At 40.0% G+C, this 22,567-nt stretch overlaps 2 protein-coding genes across 6 annotated transcripts in view; one reads left to right on the top strand and one right to left on the bottom strand.

Moving 5' to 3' along the window:
- The window catches only part of gbf1 (golgi brefeldin A resistant guanine nucleotide exchange factor 1), a 216,104-nt gene extending 199,127 nt beyond the window's left edge, over positions 1–16,977 (top strand). For 2 of the 3 annotated variants that reach the window (XM_068020404.1, XM_068020402.1), the window contains exons 33-40: positions 492–688; positions 2,847–2,997; positions 5,676–5,806; positions 5,919–6,020; positions 7,055–7,168; positions 9,143–9,320; positions 13,787–13,936; positions 15,290–16,977. In XM_068020404.1, the coding sequence (XP_067876505.1) occupies positions 492–688; positions 2,847–2,997; positions 5,676–5,806; positions 5,919–6,020; positions 7,055–7,168; positions 9,143–9,320; positions 13,787–13,936; positions 15,290–15,567 (1,301 nt within the window). In that variant the 3' untranslated portion in view covers positions 15,568–16,977. The remainder of the gene's footprint in view (positions 1–491; positions 689–2,846; positions 2,998–5,675; positions 5,807–5,918; positions 6,021–7,054; positions 7,169–9,142; positions 9,321–13,786; positions 13,937–15,289) is intronic. The other variant, XM_068020403.1, reaches the window with a different exon arrangement.
- A 1,186-nt stretch (positions 16,978–18,163) lies between these two features.
- macroh2a2 (macroH2A.2 histone) overlaps positions 18,164–22,567 on the bottom strand; it is a 49,170-nt gene continuing 44,766 nt past the window's right edge. For 2 of the 3 annotated variants that reach the window (XM_068020405.1, XM_068020406.1), the window contains exons 9-10: positions 20,878–20,919; positions 18,164–18,877 (exon numbers count right to left, since the gene is read on the bottom strand). In XM_068020405.1, the coding sequence (XP_067876506.1) occupies positions 18,712–18,877; positions 20,878–20,919 (208 nt within the window). In that variant the 3' untranslated portion in view covers positions 18,164–18,711. The remainder of the gene's footprint in view (positions 18,878–20,877; positions 20,920–22,567) is intronic. The other variant, XM_068020407.1, reaches the window with a different exon arrangement.

The following is a 22,567-nucleotide window of genomic DNA, read 5'->3' as shown; positions in this document are numbered from 1 at the left end:
ACCTTTTTTTAGCACTTGTGTCTTCACTAACTTGCATACATTTTTTGGATGTTTGTAGTAAATAATTTTTACCTGAGTTGTTTGGTAGAAGTATGTGTTTTTAAAAGTTAGTCCATACAGCAGCTTTAGCCTTGCTGTGAAGCTGTTTAGTGATGCAAAAGTGATGGTATATTTCAGAGCTGGGTCCTGAGTTGATTCTGGAGGGCAGCGTTACACAGCTTGGATTTAACACTGCATGAAGGGTAACTGAAGTGTGGTGTTTAGAGGTCCTTTGCACCTTTAAACCTACCCTTAAACTATTACTTAAATGTATTGAGATAGCAGTCTCGCAGTTGTGGCAACAGAATAAACAGTCTCCAAAAGCTTGCAGGATCATATTCCCATTACTTTTTTATCTGAAGGGCATCTGCTCATTACTGAAGAATTTGTGTTCCAGTTGTTTTTTATTACTAAATAATATTGTTTCTGAAAGTTGTGGCTTCTTATTGCAGGTTACAAAACACATGAAAGGAAATCTAAAACATACAAGTTTGACAAATCCAGCCGACTGAAGAAGAAGCAGAAGGAAAGTTCCATGAAACGCTCAAAGACTTTTAACCATCGTCCATCAAGGTCGCATAGTGATGATGATGAGGATGACAGTGTCCCAGCAAGTTACCACACTGTGTCATTACAGGTTAGTCAGGATGTAAGTATAGCAGGTCTTTCCCATTCCTGTTCTTGGTTCATGCTACTTGTTCAGTAAAGCTGTTCTGTCACTTAAGCTCATAATCTAATTTTTATTCCATTCTCTTTCCCTAAACTTTGCTTCATCTCTTATCTGAAACCTCTGCCATTTGCAGATATGTTGTACACGAGCGACCCAATATCTCTGCCTTCCCTCATCCCTCGGCACAGTGGCGCAGTGGTTAGCACCGCAGCCTCACAGCTCCAGGGACCCGGGTTCGATTCCGGGTACTGCCTGTGTGGAGTTTGCAAGTTCTCCCTGTGTCTGCGTGGGTTTTCTCCGGGTGCTCCGGTTTCCTCCCACAAGCCAAAAGACTTGCAGGTTGATAGGTAAATTGGCCATTATAAATTGTCACTAGTATAGGTAGGTGGTAGGGAAATATAGGGACAGGTGGGGATGTTTGGTAGGAATATGGGATTAGTGTAGGATTAGTATAAATGGGTGGTTGATGTTCGGCACAGACTCGGTGGGCCGAAGGGCCTGTTTCAGTGCTGTATCTCTAATCTAATCCTTTCAGTTCCTTCAATTCCCCCTCCACCCTGGATCAAGTTATGTCTCCTAGTTGTCTCACTCAAATTCAGAACTTCCCATGTGGGTAATGGTCCACGTAATATTCATGCTGCCATTGAGTGGTACGGCTCATTCCTTTGACATTCTTGGACATCTTATAACTGTAGACTTGGCTGATCACTTTCCTGCTAGCTGGGATTTCAGATTTAAAGACTGCATGTGTTTCAGGTGGCTGGATAATTAAGTTCAAATTATATTTAAGTCACAAGGAATATAAGTTTTCAATGCTTTTTTAAAAGTATCTTCAGTGTAAAAGAGATCCCTCTTCCCTTTGGGAAAAACTGTATACCTAAACTCTCCACATGAGGAAATCTTTTCTATTCAAGTAAATAATATTCCAGATTTCTCCTCACAGATAAAACTCCTTAATAAAGTTAATTTCAAACGATGGTGAGCCTGCATTTCATTTTGAAGTTAAATGTGCCTGTTCGCAACCCCTGAACAATAATGTTCCCTCTGAAGCATGCGGTTTGAATAATGTTGATATCAATCTTTGTTAATTGCGCAACAAATTAATTCTTTAGTAATTATTAATGCACCAAGAAGTTTGTTTGAAGAATGATCAGAATTAATGTTATCTTTTCTAGATTTTCACATTAGTTGTCTTCTAGTAATTGCACTTTGTGTAATTTTTTTAAAATGGCTGCAAAGGGTTAATAGGCACTGCCACGTTTTGGTGTTTCTGGAACAAACAACTCTGAAAACTCTTGTCAAACCCAGCATGCATGTTTTTAATGCCAGGCTGGATGCACTAGATAAAACTGTTGCAGTATTAGTCTTAGTACTAGTCTTCATGCTGTTTCTTTCCTTAAACCTTTAAGATCTATGCTGTTGTACATAATTTGTAATATAATGCAGGTATTGCACCCCCCCGTGCTTAAAAATGTAACTTGCCGAATAGTTCAGCAGGTGACATCTGTGCCTTTAACATCTGCACTGGTGAATTTGTACCATGCTTTTAGATTGTACGGTATCATTATTTACAGAAGTGCCACACTGCAGCTGAGGAAAGAATTATTGGCCTTGGAGGGGATGCAGTGCAGAGTAACCAGAATGTTACTGGGGCTAAAAGGGTTAAATTATGATGACAGATGGCATAGACCATGTTTGTATTCCCCCATGTATAAAATATTAAGTGGTGATCTAATTGAGGTGTTTAAGATGATTAAAGGATTAGATTGGGTAGATAGAGAGAAACTATTTCCCCTGGTACGGGAGTCCAGAATAGTGGGGGGTGGGCGTGGGCGCACATGACCTTAAAATTAAAATTGTGTTGTTCAGAAATCACTTCTTCACACAAACTCTGTCCCCTAAAAAGCCATTGAGGCTGAGGGTCAGTTGAAGATTTCAAGATTTTTGTTTGAGAGTATTAAGAGTTACGGAACCAAAGTGGGCAAATGGAATTAAGATACAGATCAGCCTTGATTTAATTGAATTGTGGGACAGACTCATGGGGCTTCCTCCTGTTCCTACAGATTTCAAAGAAAACTTGCAGCATTTCTATCGAGTAGGGTTTGCTTGCAGGTAATTCTGTTTCTTTTTTTTTCAGCTTCTGGATTTGATGCACACTCTCCACACTAGAGCTGCTAGTATTTATAGTTCGTGGGCTGAGGAACAACGCCACCTGGAGGCAGCAGGAAAGAAAATTGAAGCTGATGCCAGAACTTTGTGGTCTAACTGCTGGTGTCCATTGTTGCAAGGTAAGACAGATAGAGCTGCAGGAGCGCAGAGAGATGGTTCATACATTGAACATGTTTTGTGAATGAGAGTAACTTGCTTTCTGAGAGGTGAGAAGAAACTGACCATTAAATGTATTTTTCACTTTTATTGATTCAGGGCATTCAAATACTGATGTTTCTAAAACTACCAGATATACTTGTGTGTAAGGCATGTAGAACAATTGCCCAATTTCCTAGCCAAAGGGAACCTGCAAACAGTTTATCACCTATGTGTGTGGTTCACTGGCCACCACAGCTCCCCTGGGATCAGGAAATTTGAACTTATGCTTGCTGATTATTTCATTCATAGGCAGGATGTAAGAACCTGGGCTCTTGAGATGGGGTGGGGGAGGGAGGCTACAGAGTTCACAATAGACAGGGAAGTGGGAGCAGGCAAGAGCAGTCAGTTACCCTGTACTTTGTTCTTGGGATGTAGGCTACATTCATTGGCCATCCAAATTTTCCAGGGAATGTTCCTCATGTGCACTTTGAACTGACAGAGCGAAATTACTCTTGCATCCATGCATATGCAGTACATTTTTAAGTATGTATGTAAGTTTCATTAGGCACATAAAATTTTCTTGCTTCTGACTGCAAGGCTAAAAGGGTGTACAAAAAACAAACAAAAAACAGTACAGCACAGGAACAGGCCATTCGGCCCTCCAAGCCTGTGCCGATCTTGATGCCTAAACTAAAACCTTCTGCACTTCTGGGGCCCGTATCCCTCTATTCCCATCCTATTCATGTATTTGTCAAGATGCCTCTTAAACGTCGCTATCGTATCTGCTTCCACCACCTCCTCTGGCAGCAAATTCCAAGCACTCGCCACCCCCTGTGTAAAAACAACTTGCCTCTCACATCCCCTCTAAACTTTGCCCCTCTCACCTTAAACCTATGTCCCCTAGTAACTGACTCTTCCACCCTGGGAAAAAGCTTCTGACTATCCACTCTGTCCATGCCACTCATAACTTTGTAAACCTCTATCATGTCGCCCCACCACCTCCGTCGTTCCAGTGAAAACAATACGAGTTTTTCCAACCTCTCCTCATAGCTAATGCCCTCCAGACCAGGCAACATCCTGGTAAACCTCTTCTGTACCCTCTCCAAAGCCTCCACGTCCTTCTGGTAGTGTGGCGACCAGAATTGCACGCAATATTCTAAGTGTGGCCTAACTAAAGTTCTGTTCAGCTGCAGCATGACTTGCCAATTTTTATACTCTCTGCCCCGAACGATGAAGGCAAGCATGATGTATGCCTTCTTGACTACCTTATCCGCCTGCGTTGCCACTTTCAGTGACCTGTGGACCTGTACACCCAGATCTCTCTGCCTGTCAGTACTCCTAAGGGTTCTGCCATTTACTGTATACTTCCCACCTGTATTAGACCTTCCAAAATGCATTACCTCACATTTGTCCGGATTAAACTCCATCTGCCATTTCTCCGCCCAAGTCTCCAACCGATCTATATCCTGCTGCATCCTCTGACAATCCTCATCACTATCCGCAACTCCACCAACCTTTGTGTCGTCCGCAAACTTACTAATCAGACCAGCTACATTTTCCTCCAAATCATTTATATATACTACAAACAGCAAAGGTCCCAGCACTGATCCCTGCGGAATACCACTAGTCACAGCCCTCCATTCAGAAAAGCACCCTTCCACTGCTACCCTCTGTCTTCTATGACCGAGCCAGTTTTGTATCCATCTTGCCAGCTCACCTGATCCCGTGTGACCTCACCTTTTGTACCAGTCTGCCATGAGGGACCTTGTCAAAGGCTTTACTGAAGTCCATATAGACAACATCCATTGCCCTTCCTTCATCAGCATCCGCTGCCCTTCCTTCATCATGTAGGTCTGCTTATTGCAGCTGGTCTCTGAGCCTTACCTCAACTGGATTTGGGCTACTTGACACTGAATTACACTACAGTCATGTTACTGTAAAGCCAAAAGTACCTTATGCTAACACAAACACTGAGGTGCAACTTCAGTGGTAAATTCCAAGTTAATTTAAAATTTGCACATTGAGGTTTTTATATTCATTCAACGGTGTGGGTGTCTATTGCCCATCCCTCTTTACCGTTGAGAAAGGTGTATGGTAGACAGATACAGCAGGGTGATTCTTGTTTTCCCAACAGTGCAGCTCAATTCCCATGATTGGAAGAATGCTTAGTCATGCCAGAATCACATTCCTGCTCTGTGAGCTGAGTACGGGGGAGATCTCTGGAAAGCAACCTCCTGTACTGAGGCTTGGGCTGTTATTGGCTGCACAGCATTTGCTTGAATAAGCCTTGATTGTGATAAGGAAAAGTCTAGCCTTTTCATGAGCTAGAGTTTTGAGTTGCTGTAGAATTAACTCTTCGTCTGTTCACTTTTTGATTCAAGTAGAGTTTACAATTGCAATGAATCATTGCAGTTCCAAATTTAGATCGTGGGGGCAAAGTGGGTTGGCCTTCAAGTGCTTAATGTTACATCATGATGGAGGGTGACCCTACACTCTCCTTGGAGATGTGCATGATTTATTCAGACAGGAAAACCAGGGTTGTGATGAAATTGTACATTGAACACCAGCAGCAAGTAGCTGTGAAAGAGCCCATAATAAAAATCTCTGTCAGAATAATTTTAAGACTGCCTCTTAATTATCTCTGTACCTCTTTCTTCAGGCATTGCTTGGCTTTGTTGTGATGCCAGGCGTCAAGTTAGAATGCAAGCACTCACTTACCTACAGAGGGCACTATTGGTACATGATCTGCAAACACTGGATGCTTTAGAATGGGAATCCTGTTTTAACAAGGTACTGACCCACCCCAACTCCATCAAGTTGAAAATGTTAACTTTTTAAAAAGTTTGAAACATTGTAGTTTATACAAAATTGCTTTACGGTGTTCCATGGCCTGTTTGCATAGGTGTTGTTCCCGCTACTGACCAAGCTGTTGGAGAACATTAGTCCAGCTGATGTTGGAGGGATGGAAGAGACCAGAATGAGAGCTTCAACCTTGCTTTGCAAAGTGAGTTTGTCACCCAGAAGGTACCTTGTTTTGAGAGGCTTTCAACCAAATACAGTGCAGGACCTGGCTCCCAGTGATTGATCAGATACTGTGCAGTGGTTTGTGTGTCAGTGTTTTATTATACTAATAGAAAACTAGTGGATGTTTTTAACAGTGTGCATGTTATTCAGTACTTGAGTTAATGAACACTTTGAGATGTATCTTAACTCCATAATGTTGTTCTCAGTGATGCATTTTTACATTTACATAGTAAATGCAGTAGTCTGCAGGATAATGTTCATGAGCTGGTGACACTCACCAATGTTTTGGGATGGTTTTTGGTAGCCATTGCACTTTATAATTGTCTCATATGTGAACAAAATAGGCATTACTGCATTGAGCTGAAAATAAGGTAATTGGGCCAGGAAAGTCTACCCTGTTAATTCCAGCTCAGTGTCAACCTCTGCAGTTAAAGACATTCACTTTCTGCCAATTTTAACTTCCACTGACCAGCCAATCTCAAGTGACTGAAAATCAAATAAACAGAGGTTCTTTTTTAAACTAAAGTTGTTCAGTGATTTTATTTTCCTCCAGAACTGAGCTTCGTCTGTAGAACATTGGTGCCTGGCTCTACATCTTCCATCAGAACACTATAGCCTAATTTTGCATTAATTGGCGATATTGAATGTGATTTATTAAAAATTGCGTGATATGGTTGCATGTTCTGCTAGTGAATTGGGTACTTTCCCATTACAGAAAAAAATCCCAATAAAGAGCTGTGTTGTGCATTTTCTGCAAAGAAAAGATACTTTAATTGTGTAGGTCCAATAGTGGCCAAAATATATTGTCCTAACAAATCAGATCACCTTTTGGGTGATGTGCCTGGGAGGACCATCAGTTCTCATAAGGTTCAAGTATAAGTTGGTACTACTTAAACCTAGCAGTTGCTCTGATCTGTTGGCAGAGGTGGCCAACACATTTATCTAATTGTTTTTGACTGTTTTGAGAACACCAGACTTTCTGTAATAAAGCTTTCCTACTCTGCCCACCTAAAGGTTTTTCTTCAACACTTGTCTCCACTGTTATCCCTGCCAACATTTGCCGCTCTTTGGTTAACAATCCTGGATTTCATGGACAAATACATGCATGCAGGATCCAGTGACTTACTGGTAGGGAAAAACTTTTCAGTATTTGTACCACTTTTGCATAAAGCTTATTTATAAAATGCTTGCTGTATTCTAAAATGAGGATATTTCTCATGAAAAGCTGGTTTAATTCTTTCCATAATCTCATAATTTGAGTGTTAAAAAAAATAATTACATGCTGGTTTATCTCAGTGGTTTTCTCATGGCCTCACCCTTTCCTATCTCTGTAATCTCCAGCCCAACAACCCTCTGAGATCTCTGCACTCCTCCAGTTCTAGCCTCTTGCATATTCACGACTTTAATTGTTCCACCATTCGTGGCCATACCCTCAGTTGCCAACCCCTAAACTCTGGGACTCGCTCCCTGAATCTTTCCACCTCTCCTCCTTTAAGATGCTTCTTAAAACCCACCTTTTCAACCAAGCTTTGGGTCATCTGTCCTATCTCCTTACGTGGCTTGGTGTCAAATTTTGTCTGATAATGCTCCTGTGAAATGGTTTGTGATATTTTACTACCTTAAAGGTGCTCTATAAATCTAAGTTTTGTTTTTTTTCCCACCCTTCCCCTTGCTCAAAACCTATTACATTTCTAACTTTTCTCGGTTTTGAAATGTTAATCGTTCTCTCTCTCTCCCTCTCTCTCTCCAAAGATGCTTTCAGACCTGCTGAGTATTTCCAGCATTTTCTGTAATCATTTGTATCTGTTGATTTTGGTTTCAACTTTTATATGTTGAATTAACTCCCTTTGATAGGATAAAGATGGAGCTTATTACCCAAGTCTCTTTATGAAATCCATGTTATAATTGCAACTTCTTTCAAAAAAAATAATGTTCCTTTTAATTCTTGTGGGTTTGTTCTGCAAACTGTGAATCCTGTCCATCCAACTGTGTTTTGGGTGCCAGGAGCCTGGACCTTAATTGAAGCCTCATGATTAGGACTAAGTAGGTTTAATTTTAAAAACGGTTTTGTAGACGTTATTAGAAATGTTAATAAGTTAAAGTTCAGCAATTTGATGGCTTTAGGTGTTTGAAGATAGCACTTGGACAGATTTAAAGAGATTGATTACATCGACTCTCCAGTCTCAACTGCTGAGTTAATTGTTTGCTTCATACAGTTGTAAGCCTCGGTAACCCATTGGATGCCAAAAGCAATTAACTGAATTGGAGATGTGCCAGAGATCCCCTCGAAAAGCATTAGAGAAATTGGCATGTATGCACACAGCTAGTCACATACTTAAAGCTTGACCTTCATAGTCATTTAAATCCCCGCAGTTTGGATCACACAAGCACAGGTTTTTTTTTATTATATAGCCCTTGTAACTTCAAGCAACGCTTATTCATCATGTGAGGCTGTGAGTTGTTGTTTCTCAAACAAGTTTACAGTTTTTCAGAATAAGAAGTTACAGATGCTCTTTGAAAGTTGGTTACCCTGAAACAAATTATTCATTTATTTTTAATTTAGTGTTGAAATTCAGTGAGTAAATGTCTCCAAGGCATTTATGTACAGCATGATTGTGTAAGTTTGTCTTTGTGGGTCTCTTGTTTACATACTAGCTGGCCTTAGTATCAAGTGTTGACACGAACAGACCTTGGTGTTCCAGTTTAGGATTTAGCTACCAATGAGGCAACTGCACTAAGAACATTTTATTCCCAAACTTATTGAGTACTGAAATTGAAACGCAAGAAATCAGCAGTGGGATCAGTTCTGCATTGCATTAGTATAGAGCCAGCACAGATGCATCTACTTCTGTAATGTAAATATCTGTAGTTCCAACCAATGAAAAAGATATATAATCTCAAATAGAACTGAATTGCCTTGGGTTTTGGGGATGGAATTAGCTCTCAAACTATAGTTTTGTATACTCCAGTACAGAGTGTGTTGGAGACATCCACTAAGTGAGCGAAAGTGAATTCCAGTTGCTGTTGTGGAATTTGCCACCAAAACCGTTAAAGCTTTTTTAAAAATCTCACTGTGTTATGCTGAATTTTTCTCCTGCTCAGTTGGAAGCGATTCCAGAATCACTGAAAAACATGCTGCTGGTTATGGATACGGCTGGCATTTTCCACTGTGCTGAGTCAAGGACTGGTTATTCCCAGCTTTGGGAGATTACGTGGGAGAGAATAGATTGCTTCTTGCCTCAACTGAAGGATGAACTCTTTAAACAAACTGTTATTCAAGGTAAAAAAAAAAGCTTCCATTCCATCTTTACCTCTCAGAATTGATATTTAGGCCCAAGATGTCTGTGTTCTAAGTTCCTGTGACCCACTTGCACATGATTAGCACAAAATACCCCTGAATACAGGAGATGGTTAGAAAATGATGATTAAATTGCCATTATATTCTCGGCAGTGCCAATAAGAACTAGGCCTCCAATATGACCACAATCCTAAAACAATGTAGTGACAAAGGAAAGTTTACATTAATTACCCAGTTCCTTTAGAGATCAACCTACTGATTCACAGTGGCGAAAGTAGCTGAAAATATATTGGCTGAAATGGCATAACCAAGTTACGTCAGACTTTCCAGTCGACAACTTAGTTTTGCACTATTTTCTTGCTTAAGTGCCTTTTTTTATATAAAAATTCAAAGCCATAATTTATGCACATTAACATAGTCTGTTCAAGAAACTGCAAACATGTAAGCTTTTCAATTTTTAATGCAACTCATTCTGATATGACAGGTGCGTTGCAAGATACAGAAAATCTTCCCATAAAACAAAAATATGACTAAGGCCTTCTGCGTCTAAAATTTCAGGCACAAATTTACAGTCTGCTTAGAACTGGCACAAATGTCGGAAATTGAAGTTTTGCTTTTTGCATGGGGAAGATCTATGTGAATAAGCAGCGGAGGTTTCATTGAATTGGTGCAAAACACAATTTCCTCAATACATATGCTGTTTCACGTAATTGTTACAGCACAGGAGGCCATTTGGCCCATCGTATCTGCACCGGCTCTCCGAATGAGCAGTTTACTTAGTGCCACCGTAACCTTGGACATTCTTGCTTTTCAGATAACTATCTAATTCTTTTGAATGCCTCGATTGAACCAGTCTCTACCACAAACTCTGGCAATGCATTCCAGATTCTCCCCACCCGCTGCGTGAAGAAGTTTTCCTCATCTCTTCATTGCTTCTTTTGCTAATCACCTTAAAGCTGTGCCCTCTTGTTCTTGATCCTTTCACAAGTGCAAAGTTTTTCTCTATTTACTCTGTCCAGACCCCTCATGATTTTGAATACCTGTCAAATCTCCCCCCAGCCTTCTTTTCTTCTCCAAGGAAAGCAGTCCCAACTTCTCCAATCTAGCTTCATAAATGAAGTTCCTCATCCCTGGAACCATTCTCGTGAATCTTTTCTGTGCACTCTCCAGTGTCTTCACATCAAAAAGGAGGCTTATGACAAATTCAGAGGGCTGAAAACAGCAGAGGCCCTAGAGTAGAATAGAAAGTGTAGGGAGGTACTTAAAAAAAAAAAAATTAGGAGAGCGAAGAGGGGGCATGAAAGAACACTGGCGGGCAAGATAAAGGAAAATCCCATGGCGTTTTATAAGTATATTAAGGGCAAGAGGATAACCAGGGAAAGAGTCGGGCCCATTAGGGACCAAAGTGGCAATGTGTGTGTGGAGCCGGAGGATGTAGGTGAGGTTTTAAATAATTACTTTTCATCTGTGTTCACTATGGAGAAGGACGATGTAGGTGTAGAGATCAGGGAGGGGGATTGTGATATACTTGAACAAATTAGCATTGAAAGGGAGGAGGTATTAGTGGGCTTAAAAGTGGATAAATCCCCAGACCCAGATGAGATGTATCCCAGGCTGCTATGTGAGGCAAGGGAGGAGATTGCAGGGGCTGACACAAAATTTCAATTCCTCTCTGGCCATAGGAGTGGTGCCAGAGGACTGGAGGACAGTGAATGTGGTACAATTATTCAAGAAGGGTAGCAGGGATAAACCAGGTAATTACAGGCCAGTGAGTGTAACATCAGTGGTAGGGAAACTATTGGAAAAAATTCTGATGGACAGGATTAATCCCCACTTGGAGAGGCAGGGATTAATCAAGGATAATCAGCATGACTTTGTCAGGGGAAGATCATGTCTAACTAACTCACTTGATTGAATTTTTCGAGGAGGTGACTAGGTGTCTGGATGAGGGTAAAGCAGTTGATATAATCTAAATGGACTTCAGTAAGGCTTCTGATAAGGTCCCGCATGGGAGATTGGTCAAGAAGAGCCCATGGGATCCAGGGCAATTTGGCTTAGTGGCAGAGGGTGATGGTCGAGGGTTGTTTTTGTGATTGGAAGCCTGTGACCAGTGGTGTACCACAGGGATCGGGGCTGGGACCCTTGCTGTTTGTAGTGTACATTAATAATTTAGACATGAATATAGGAAGTATGATCAGTAAGTTTGCAGATGACATGAAAATTGGTGGTGTCGTAACTAGTGAGGAGGAAAGCCTTAGATTACAGGATGATATAGATGGGCTGGTAAGATGGGCAGAGCAGTGGCAAATGGAATTTAAACCTGAGAAGTGTGAGGTGATGCATTTTGGGAGCACTAACAAGGCAAGGGAATATACAATGGATGGTGGGTCAGAGGGACCTTGGTGTATTTTTCCATAGATCACTGAAGGTAGCAGCACAGGTAGGTAAGGTAGTTAGGAAGGCATATGGGATACTTACCTTTATTAGCCGAGGCATAGAATATAAGAGCAGGGAGGTTATGATGGAGCTATATAAAATGCTAGTTAGGCCACAGCTGGAGTACTGTGGACCGTTCTGGTAGCCACACTATAGGAAGGATGTGATTGCAGTGGAGAGGGTGCAGAGGAGATTCACCAGGATGTTGCCTGGGCTGGAGCATTTCAGCTATGAAGAGAGACTGGATATGCTAGGGTTGTTTTCCTTAGAGCGGAGACCTGATTGAGGTATACAAAATTATGAGGGGCATTGAGAGGATAGATAGGAAGAAACATTTTCCCTTAGCGCAGGTGTCAATAACCAGGGGGCATAGATTTAAGGTAAGGGGCAGGAGGTTTAGAGGGGAGTCATAGAAAAATGTTTTCACCCAGAGGGTGGTTGGAATCTGGAACACACTGCCTGAAGAGTTGGTAGAGGCAGGAACCCTCACAACATTTAAGTAGCATTTAGATGAGCACTTGAAACGCCATAGCATACAAGGTTACGGGCCAAGTGCTGGAAAATGGGATTAGAATAGATAGGTGCTTGAGGGTCGGCACAGACACAATGTTTGTTTCTGTGCTGTATAATGCTATGACTCTATCTTTTCTAAAGTGCTGTGCCCAGAACTGGGGACAATACTCCAGTTGATGTTGAACTAGTGTTTTATACAAGTTTAACATAACCTCCTTGCTTTTGTACTCTATGCCCCTATTAATAAAGCCTAAGAGACTGTATGCTTTATTAACCACTCTCTCAACCTGTCCTGCCACCTTACTGACTTATGCACAAGTTTTGGAGACAGTCGTTGCAGGTGTACAATAGTTTTAGGATGCGATGTCACTGTAACAGTCGTCCAAAACCTGAGCAGAAACTTTCTAACTTTAAAAAAACTTGTTTCCAATTGTTTGTTTTATTTGCAATATGGTAACAGACCTTACGTTTTGACAGGAATCCAGAAATCTGTTGAAGGAGCTATGCTTATACACATTTTGAAAACGTGTGGGTTTTCATAATTTTGGGGGTAAAAATGGTCATCAGCTTTGGTGCGACAGCCTATACAGATTCTCTATTCCCCAGCTGACGGAACAGACATTCAAATTGATCCAAACCTCATCCAGGCTTCTTTCAGAGCCCCTCATGAGCCACTTGTTGAAGTCTTATCATTTTTCATTAGAAAGAATGCTTGTGCAATCTCACCTGTGATGCTGCTTCAGTACTTATTTAGGTTGAATGTAGAGTTGCCCATGCCATTTGTTGAGTGAATGGTATGAGTCATCTTCATTCGTGTAAGAGATTTTTCCACTGTCCACACAAAGGGTGTGCCAATATCAAGGCGATGTAATAAAGTGACCATGTAACTTCTACATCAGTCCTGATCTGACTGTGGTGATAATGGCAGGATAGTACCAGGTGGCATCTTGCACTGCTTGGGTTATGACATGTAAGTATACTTCATTGCAGCATCAAATTGAATTTACTAAATGCTTGTGGGTTCTTTCTGAACTCATGGCCACTTTATAAAGTTAGGTGGAATTTTAATGTTTTGACAAAAACAAAAGCTCCATAAACCATGTCATTTATTGTTCTTATCTCTAAGTCAGAAACTTGAGCACAAACTAGGCCGGCATTCCAGTGCTGCATTGTCAGAGGTATTTCAAAGACTTTATGCACAAATCAGCTGTCGTGTTTCTCATCATTGTAACAGTGGCTACACTTCAAAAATACTTAATTGGCTCTGGGATGTCCTGAGGTTGTGAATGTTATTTAAACGCAGGTTTGTTCTTTCAAGTACTAAAGTGGAGTTCTGTACACGAGTATAAGGGCACACAATTTTTGTTTGATTGCTAACTACAAGTCTTAAGCTACAGTATAAAGGAACCTAAATAGATTCTTTTGAAAGAAAAATTTTTCTCTTTGACTCTAAGGATAAATGTGCAATTTTGTAAGAAAATGACTGATCTATCTTGTAGATCCTGTCCTTGGTCCATCAGTTGAACCATCTTCACCAAATTCAATGCAGCAAGTTAGCAATGCACAAGCATCTATCGTCCCAGGTTCGGAAATAAACCCACCCAGTCAATCAACTGCATCAGAAAACCTTGCTGATGCCAATGCCAAAGGTGAGTCATAGCCATTCAGTAACTTCGTCGGGCCTGCAGAACTAAGGCCCAAAGTCACACTCGGGCTCATTTTTAAAATGTAGATAAGACAGAGTGGGAGTTTACATTCAATATCAATCAGCACTGTTATGGTTTGTGTCGTGAAGTTGTCAAACTTTCCTGCATTTTTTAATCCATCTGTCGCTTTCCATCCCTGATTTGCTGCTGCTAGTAGAGTCAGGAGGTTTTGGGTTCAAGTCTTATTCCAGGACTTCTCTTAGATGAGACATTAAACTGAAAGACATTAAGATCTTTTGCATGCTGCCACATTTATTAAGATTTCTGCCTCAGTTGTTTGGTGGATGACTGACCCTAAATCCAAGTGTCACACCCCTTCGCAGGTTGCTGATATGGTGTAGGCAAAGTTCTTAACATGTGCACAATCTATTGGAAAACTTACATATGTGTGAACAACAGATGTAAATTGTAATGAAAGGAATCTTCAAAATAGGAACTTTTGCAAAAGTCTTCCTTTGTCTGAAATCCTGGCACTGGGAAAATATGTACAGACGTTCTTACAATCCAGACTAAATGCGTGCTAAAGTAAAAGTGCCTTTAGATCAGCTGTAGAATCCATCAACTAAGGCTGTCAAACCCTGTCTCTAATCAGCAACTGCCGCATGTGGAGATTGTAATACTTTCCGAAGGCAGGCAGCTGGAACTTTGGGGTGCAGTTCATCTAAGGCAGTAACTGAGGCATTTCAAACACAAGTTATGTCCAGTCTCAAGAGTTGCTGCAATCTTTTGCATTGCTTGACAAAGCATCACGCTGGAAGTCGGCCATATCCCCAAATTGAATTAATTGGCACAATGAGTTTCTGTTAATTGCATCCGTTTGCAGGTCTCTGAGGAGGCTCTTAAAATCAAGTAATTTACTAAGAAACTGCCTCGTGTACACCAATGGAACTAGTAAATGGTACTGAATAGTCAATTTCATAGCTTAGGCACTATTAAAAATGCTTACTTTTTGTGATGCACCTATTTTCAGCTGTATTAATAGAACTGCACCTGGACACCACCCTTAAATATGTCAAACTATATGTTTTAACGCAAGGAGGAAAAAGATTATGTTCTATTATGCTGCCTGATTAACCTGTAAGGTTTTAGGTTTGAGTGGAAACTTAAAAGCGTAGCTTCACTTTGAAATTTAAGTACAATTTTGGCCAGATTGTCCCCAAAGCAGAAACTCTACATCATACTTGCAGTACCTGTGGAACTATTTGCCAGGTAGAGGGGTGGGGAGTTTCCAAAATTGTCTCAGTTCAGAAACAGTAAAATATGATATTTGTTTAATGGACTTTTTTTGTCCCCCAGAAACTGAAAATATACGAGTTGGAGGGACTCCCAGTCTTACTCCAATAGTGACACCGCTCTCTACACCAGTGAAGATGAATGTCGGGCCAGACAGTAATCAGTCAGTTGCCCGATCTCCATTAATTCTTCAGCCTCTTACTTCATCACTGCAAGTTGGTGTTCCATCCATGCCTTTACCTATCATACTCAATCCAGCTCTAATTGAAGCAACATCTCCTGTCCCATTGTTGTCCACAGCCCGGTCTGCTACTACCTCCACTGCATCCGAGGTTAATTAATAGATATAACCTGGGCAGGTACCAATTCTTTTACCACGTTCTTCTGAATAATCTATGCTTGTTGCACACCCAGCAACCTGTTTTGTAGGTGCACTGTTCTGACAGTGACTTCCTTCTGTCCAATTTTATATTACTGTTCACCTCCATTTCATACCAGTCAACAAACATAGCTTGGTGTGCAGTGCATTCAAGAAGTCATGATGCGTCCACCAAGATTGCATGTACTGCTCCATGGATAGCATTGCAATTGTTCTTGCCTACTGCTGCTGTAAGAACCATATAATTGTCAAATGTAGTAGAGATGGAATGTTGATGTAAAAGGACATCTGAGACACTGCAGTTGTGCTCAGTTATCAGTTTCTAAAATACTGTAAGCCATGATATAATTTACATGAGAATATTTTATTACTTGCAAGCGAATTATTTGTCTTGGCTGCCCAGTAATGTTCTTCCCCCCCCCCGCCCCCCCCCACAACTAATCACTGGATTCACTTTCATTACAAACCAGAACATGTATATTAAAGATCATTAATTATACTTAAAGACTGCAGATCATAATGCTTTTAAAACATCCTTTGACTCCTCCCTTTGTGTTGCAGCCCCTCCTGTCATTACTAATTTTATGGTACAACAATACTCAGGTTGCACCATACAAAAGAACAGTGATGCAGACAAAGTTTTGTTGCCATAATAAAATGCAAGATGATTCTTAAGGAAACTTGTGACGAGAACAATGATTCAGCTAACCCATGCAAGATACAACACACGCTTGCACTGGCCTTTTAAAGTCCATGTTCATAATAGCACCATTTAGTGTAGCTTATACCTTTTCTTTCAATTAGCACTGCTTGATCATTTTGGCTTGTATTTGCCAGCCTTGTTAGCCACAATGTCAAACAGTTTCTACACTAACTTAACAAATGTGGTTCTGGGTTCTCAGTACAAAAGATTAACAATGTAAATATTCATTACTTCCAGTAAAGATTTACCTGTACCATCTTCATAATTAGAAACTTGTGAACAAAGTACTAGTGGATATGTTGAGCCTTGCTTTACATTCCTGGCCCCAGTTTGCTTGCTATGCGGTATCCAAGGTTAGCTGTAAATGACCTAACTGATAAATAAACAGTATGAAAGGCCAAAGCTTGTGTTATGAGACCAACAGAATCTATATTTAACGTCTTTACATTACTTTGTTCCAGCTTTTGTACATTTCAGTCTGATTTTAATTTAATGGTAGTGTGGAAAATGTCAGCAGGACCTTCTATGTATCTGCAAACTTTCATGATCTGTTCCACTGTACTGTAAGGTTGGTTAAGAACAGTAAACAAAGGTAATGTATATAAAAGAATGGTAAAAACAAATTTAAATGTACTTTTTACAGTAATAAATATCAAATATAAAATTTAATTGGTTGTTTGTTTTAACAAGTAGATGCTTAGCTAGGTGTAATGAGTTTTAATCTTTGTTGCATCCATCATTGAAGCTTTAAAAAGTTCAAATATGATTCTTGGCAGACATAAACCTGCAGATATTGCTTAATATGAAAGGTTAAATGTTTTCTTTAGGTTGGACATGCTGGGAAGGTGGTGGTAGTGTTAATGTCACTAGACTAGTAATCTAGAGACCAGGCTACTGTTCTGCGGACATGGGTTCAGATCCCACCCTGGCAGATAGTGAAACTTGAATTAAGAGTTAGTCTAATTGTCGATTTGTTATTTAAAAAAACCCTCTGAAATGGCCTTGCAAGCCACTCAGTTCAAGGGCAATTAGGGATGCCCACTTCCCACAAATGAAAAAAAAAGCTGTTCTGGTCCATTTAGGTCACAGTTAACATAGCCTGGGATTAATAATATTTGCCACTTGAAGAAAGACAGCATGAAATGACTCTGGTGATATCTAAACTGTGAAAACACCAAACCAAATCTTATGCTTAGGACTTTATAAGTACTCGAGAAGGGGAAGAAAAAAAATTAAATGTGGTTAAACCAATTTTAGCTTGTTCGTCACTGAATTAATGAATCATGTCTAGAGATTTAAGATAGGAAATGCAAAATATTGGGTCCCCAGGAATTAAAAATATTCTATGATACAGTGCAGTGAGGCATCTTTGGTTCTCAAATATAAAGTTATAGCTGAGAATTTATGAATAGGCACATTAGACTGATGAGAGGTGAGTTAGGGTTAGTTCAATAGACCTTAAGTCTTGTACCAAAAAATAGTCTGTATTTGACATTCTCTTACCTATAATGATCTAGAGGTTTTACAGCTGGAAAGGTGAATCATTTTTTTCCTGGAACTGTACAGTAGTAACTAAGCATGAGTACTCAGTTCATACCATTGAAAAAGTCAGTCATCAAACTGTCGACCATGGTAGCACTTACCGAGTTAGGTCCATATAGTTGAGCCCCTCTATCAGCGTGCTGTCATTTGAATGACATGTTAAACAGAGGCTATTTATCCCTCAAACAACATCATAAAAATTCTGTAACTAACTTACTGTGCACAAATTAACTGCCATCTTGTACTTTATTGGCAATTTCACATATCAGAGTTTCTGCATACTACTATATAAATAGACCACCTTCCCATCCAATTTCAACTTCAGTTTTTTGTTCATTTATTTTTTTTTTAAAAAGCTGTCACTATCAAACTACAGCAAATGGTACAGGGAGAAACAAGGCAGCCTAACTGCTGCTTCATTTTCCAATTGTTCCTTTACACAGTGGAATGTGAAACCAATGCACTAATTAACAAAAGGGATACTTAAAACCACAATTACATGGAGTCATAAAACAATGTTCTAGCATGAAATATCTTCCACAATTTAAAAAAAAAACTAAACTTTTAAGTTTCAGTAAAATCACCAAAAGAATGTAAAAGATGCACAGTATCAAGGTTGTTTTCAGATTTTTCCCCGAAAGTAAACGTCAAAACTTTTTCCCTGCTTGGGAGTACTATAAAAAAATGTAATCAAAAGTTTACACTTCAAATTTTAGTACATGTTCGTGATTACAGAACTCATACTTTGCACCTTCTCATTTACTTTTTAAACACACACAGGCACACTTATCTGTATTATCAGACAAAAAGCTGTTAAAATCCCAGCTTTCCATTCTTTAAAAAAAACCCCATAGAAACAGGTTACTTTGTGTCAAGTTTTGCCATTTCCTGCACGTAGATACCGATGCTTTCACTGTCAAATAAGACAAAAAATATGTTCTTCAGCGATGATGATGTTGTGTTAACAAAATAATTGGAGATGGCCTTGAGGATGAGCTGTGCTGCAATGTGCTTTGGGAAACAATTTCTGAAGGTAAAAAACAAATTAACCATTACTATGGTACACACTTAGCAAGTGTATTGCGAACAGCTGTAAAAGGCCAAATCCTGTAATGCTTTGCAGATATGTAAAATGCTGCAGTTGACCATCAGGCAATGGATTGACTAATATTTACATCAGTATTTCAACTTGAAAATAATATAAATTGTTCAAAACAGTAGTTAGGCTAGTTACAGTGCACTGCAGTTTGAAACATCCCATTACAGAAAGGACCATTAAAGCTATAGAGCACAGACAGCATGGATTCACCACTAGCAAGTCAGGGATAGGGATCTGGACCTACACGGGTATTAGGTGAGACTCGCAATACTACAAATATTTTTATGGGGTTCTTTAAAATTAAGACCTCTGCGGAAGTGAATAGGCCAAGATTATTGTCTCTGGTTGCTGAGGAAAGAGGTTAGAAATTTATTTTACATACAGTAGGCTGCTGGGAGACCAGTGCATCTTTGAAGATATATAGAGAAAGGAAGTGGGATCAGCCTTAGAACATTGTCATTTTGACAATCTAATAAACACATGCAAGGAATGAGAATTTTGCTCTTAGGTGACTGAAAAAACCCCCCCAAAAATCCCACATTGCTTCAGTGAATAAAATCATTTACGGGGGCAGGGGGGAAGTTATGCAAGTGACTAACCCTATTAAAAGGTTTAAATTAGTTACCCCACATGCTCAGCTGCATGATAAATCCTTTACACTGCCACACAAGATGCGGTCTAAGATTCAGACATCTGTCTTCAGAAGTTCAAATGCAAAGTTGATGGGGTCAGTGTATAATTTCTTTTGGTGCATCTTAGTTCTTGGCTACTCCCAGGGTCTATTTTATCCCGCCTACTTTCTGCACAAGTCTCCTGATTGTATTGAATGAGAAAAGCAGTTTTCTTCAGTGCATTTCCTTCAACTGTAACTTCAGAGTGACCATAGGAGAAATAAGCACTAGTAATTCATCAAAATTATCCATGTCAAATCAGCAGTCTTTCTGCTGGTCTTCATCTTCCATCCATAATTGATGTGTCCTTTTGGCCATAAGGTTCACTTCTTTAGAACAAAGACTTTACCAATTAGTCTTCAGTCAGAACCAGTATACAATGATTTAATCCACTGCTACTGCAGCAGTGCACAAATCCCATGCAGAATGTTGGTAGTGGAAGTTTTCTATCACATTGGCTACCATAGCAATCTCATATCTTCAGCGAGGAGCAAGAGACCAAGTTGAATATCCTGGTCATATATTCAGTCTTAGACCCCACCGGAACCCTTTTGGGACTAATACCAATGGCAATCTCCAACCAGTACAGGGATTAAACTTGCAGCATACCAGACTATTTGTTTAGCAGACTCAAGCCATTATGTAACACATCCAAGACTAAGAATCAAAAGTTGCAGTCTATTTCAGTCACAGTGACTGAGATCTCAGCTTGCTGCTTTGTGCTCTGTCCAGGACATCCACATTCAGCTCACAACACCAAAGCAACTGGTCATTATCCTTGCCCCTTATATATTTCAATGGCAAAGGAAAAACTGGATCAAAAATCTATTTTGATTGCATACGACTATTTGAAAAGCTACCACCTGCCCTATTTCCACGATGCTATGGTTTACCTACAGCTGTGCATTTGATCAATTCCAATCCATAGCTGACCAGAGGCATTTGAAATGCTGAAAGTATAGTTCCACAATTCCTGAGTTAGATCAGTACATTGTCAGAATTTCCTAGGTCTTCTAGGTCATGCAGTCAGATTAATACTTACTATAACACTGGAAGTATTCACGTGGATCAGGGATTTTCTAACTAACCAAAGACACTATAACAAGATAAAGGAATTGTTGGGTACCAATGGTGGTATTTCTCAAGGCACCAAACATGGCAACCTACCCTTTCTAATAATAATGAACAATCTTCAGGTTCAAGGACAATGTTAAACATGTGGATGACCACCATAGTAGAAGCATTTGAACATCCTACCTTGATTGGTTTGCAGACCGACCTGAAGCTCGAGAGCTGGTCCTGTCCAATGACATGGAAATCAACCCCAAAAGACAAAAGAGTTTATTGTTAATTTTCGGAGGAGACTCTCTTCCCCTCCCTCATTCAGGGGTGATCTGCATTGAGAGCTCCCACTGTGAAACTTGCATAGTATTACAGAAGAGAAACCGGGTTTTCAGCCCAACTGCACAAGCCTCCTCCCACCCTACTTCTGGGAATAATGTGAATTTAAATTGGGATGCTCAGTTTCCCTCTATATACAAAGAAAATGGCTGCTTTTACCTGACAGTCAAGTGGTGGTCTTCCAAAGACATACCTTCAATGCATCTTAAATAAGCAATTAGAGGGGCAGGGAACATACTCGTCAGGTGGGGCACTAAGCTTAATTATTATGTGGCTATATTGCAAAATACTCAGCAAAACTGGGAGGCTGTCCATGGCCACTAGCAGAATGTAGGAAGTTTGTTGCAACTATAGATCCTTTGCAACTTCACTAGTTTAAGCATCAACATGTGAGGATTTCAGTTAAGGGAGGATGAAATACCCTTCACTTTATCTATAGGTTCAAAGTGGAGACTGCTCCTTAATCTTTTTTTAATAAATTCTTGTTTGAAATGATCACTGTCCATAACCAGTTTTACTATTACATTTTTAAAAAAGTGGTTATGATAGGTAATATCTCCTAATGTTTTGCTAACACTGATCATTGGACGATGATATTAATAACAGGTTGTTAAGGGAATGCTTCAATGCCTGGTAAGGCATTCTGTAGTTTCAGAAATCAAACTGTTGGCATACAGACTTTGTTCAAAACCCTCCATGGCTTCACACCTCCCTATTTCTAACTCCCTCCAACTCACCAAAAACTCTGGACTCTTGTGCAACCCCCACTTCCTTCAACCATCTAGACTCCAAGCTCTGCAATTCCCTGCCCAAATCTTTCTTTCTCCACCTTTAAGACACTGCTTAAAAGCTCTCTTTGACCAAGCATTTGGCCACGTGTCTCTGGCTCTGTGCCAGTTTTTAAAGCAGCAAGAAAGGCACTATATAAATCGCAAATTGTTGTTGAGGCAGACTGGCATGCACGACTCTAGGTATCAATTCAATCTAGCTGCAGACCTGCCTTTGCTAAACTCTTTCAGAGAACAGACTAAGATCCATTTGAAGGGGACAAATTTGTAAAAAAGTCAGGAGGGTCATTTTAGGTCTGTCCTGCAAATCCAAAAACCTCCCACAAGGCTACAGGCTGAGTTTATATACCCTCTTAGAACTCAGGACAAAATAGCATTAGTTAAGGATGATGTATTATGCCCAAATGCTGTCAGAGGAAGCCTCAGGGGGAGACAGAGGTTTTATCTATTACTTTGTAGTAAATCTCATCCTAAAATTCAGGAGGTTCAACACCTTGCAAAATATATAGCAGTCACTCATCTGCCAATCCAAGTAGTACAGTTCTGGCCTATAGCAACCAATGTGAAGAAAGTCTGCGTTCATCCAATTATCAGGATTATCTAGAGTTGCCAGGAGCAAGTATAATTCCTCTTTCATTGTACCCATGATACCCAATGATTTCACACGTCCTTCAAGTATTCACAGGTTTACAAAGTTCACATCTATAGCGACCTCAACAACTAGTTTGTTAATTGCACATGAGCTGCAGTATATTCAG

The sequence above is a fragment of the Heterodontus francisci genome, chromosome 42 (assembly GCF_036365525.1).
Source record: "Heterodontus francisci isolate sHetFra1 chromosome 42, sHetFra1.hap1, whole genome shotgun sequence".
NCBI lineage: Eukaryota > Metazoa > Chordata > Chondrichthyes > Heterodontiformes > Heterodontidae > Heterodontus > Heterodontus francisci.
Note: the sequence above shows the minus strand (reverse complement) of the source record. Positions and strands in the feature narration are given on the sequence as shown.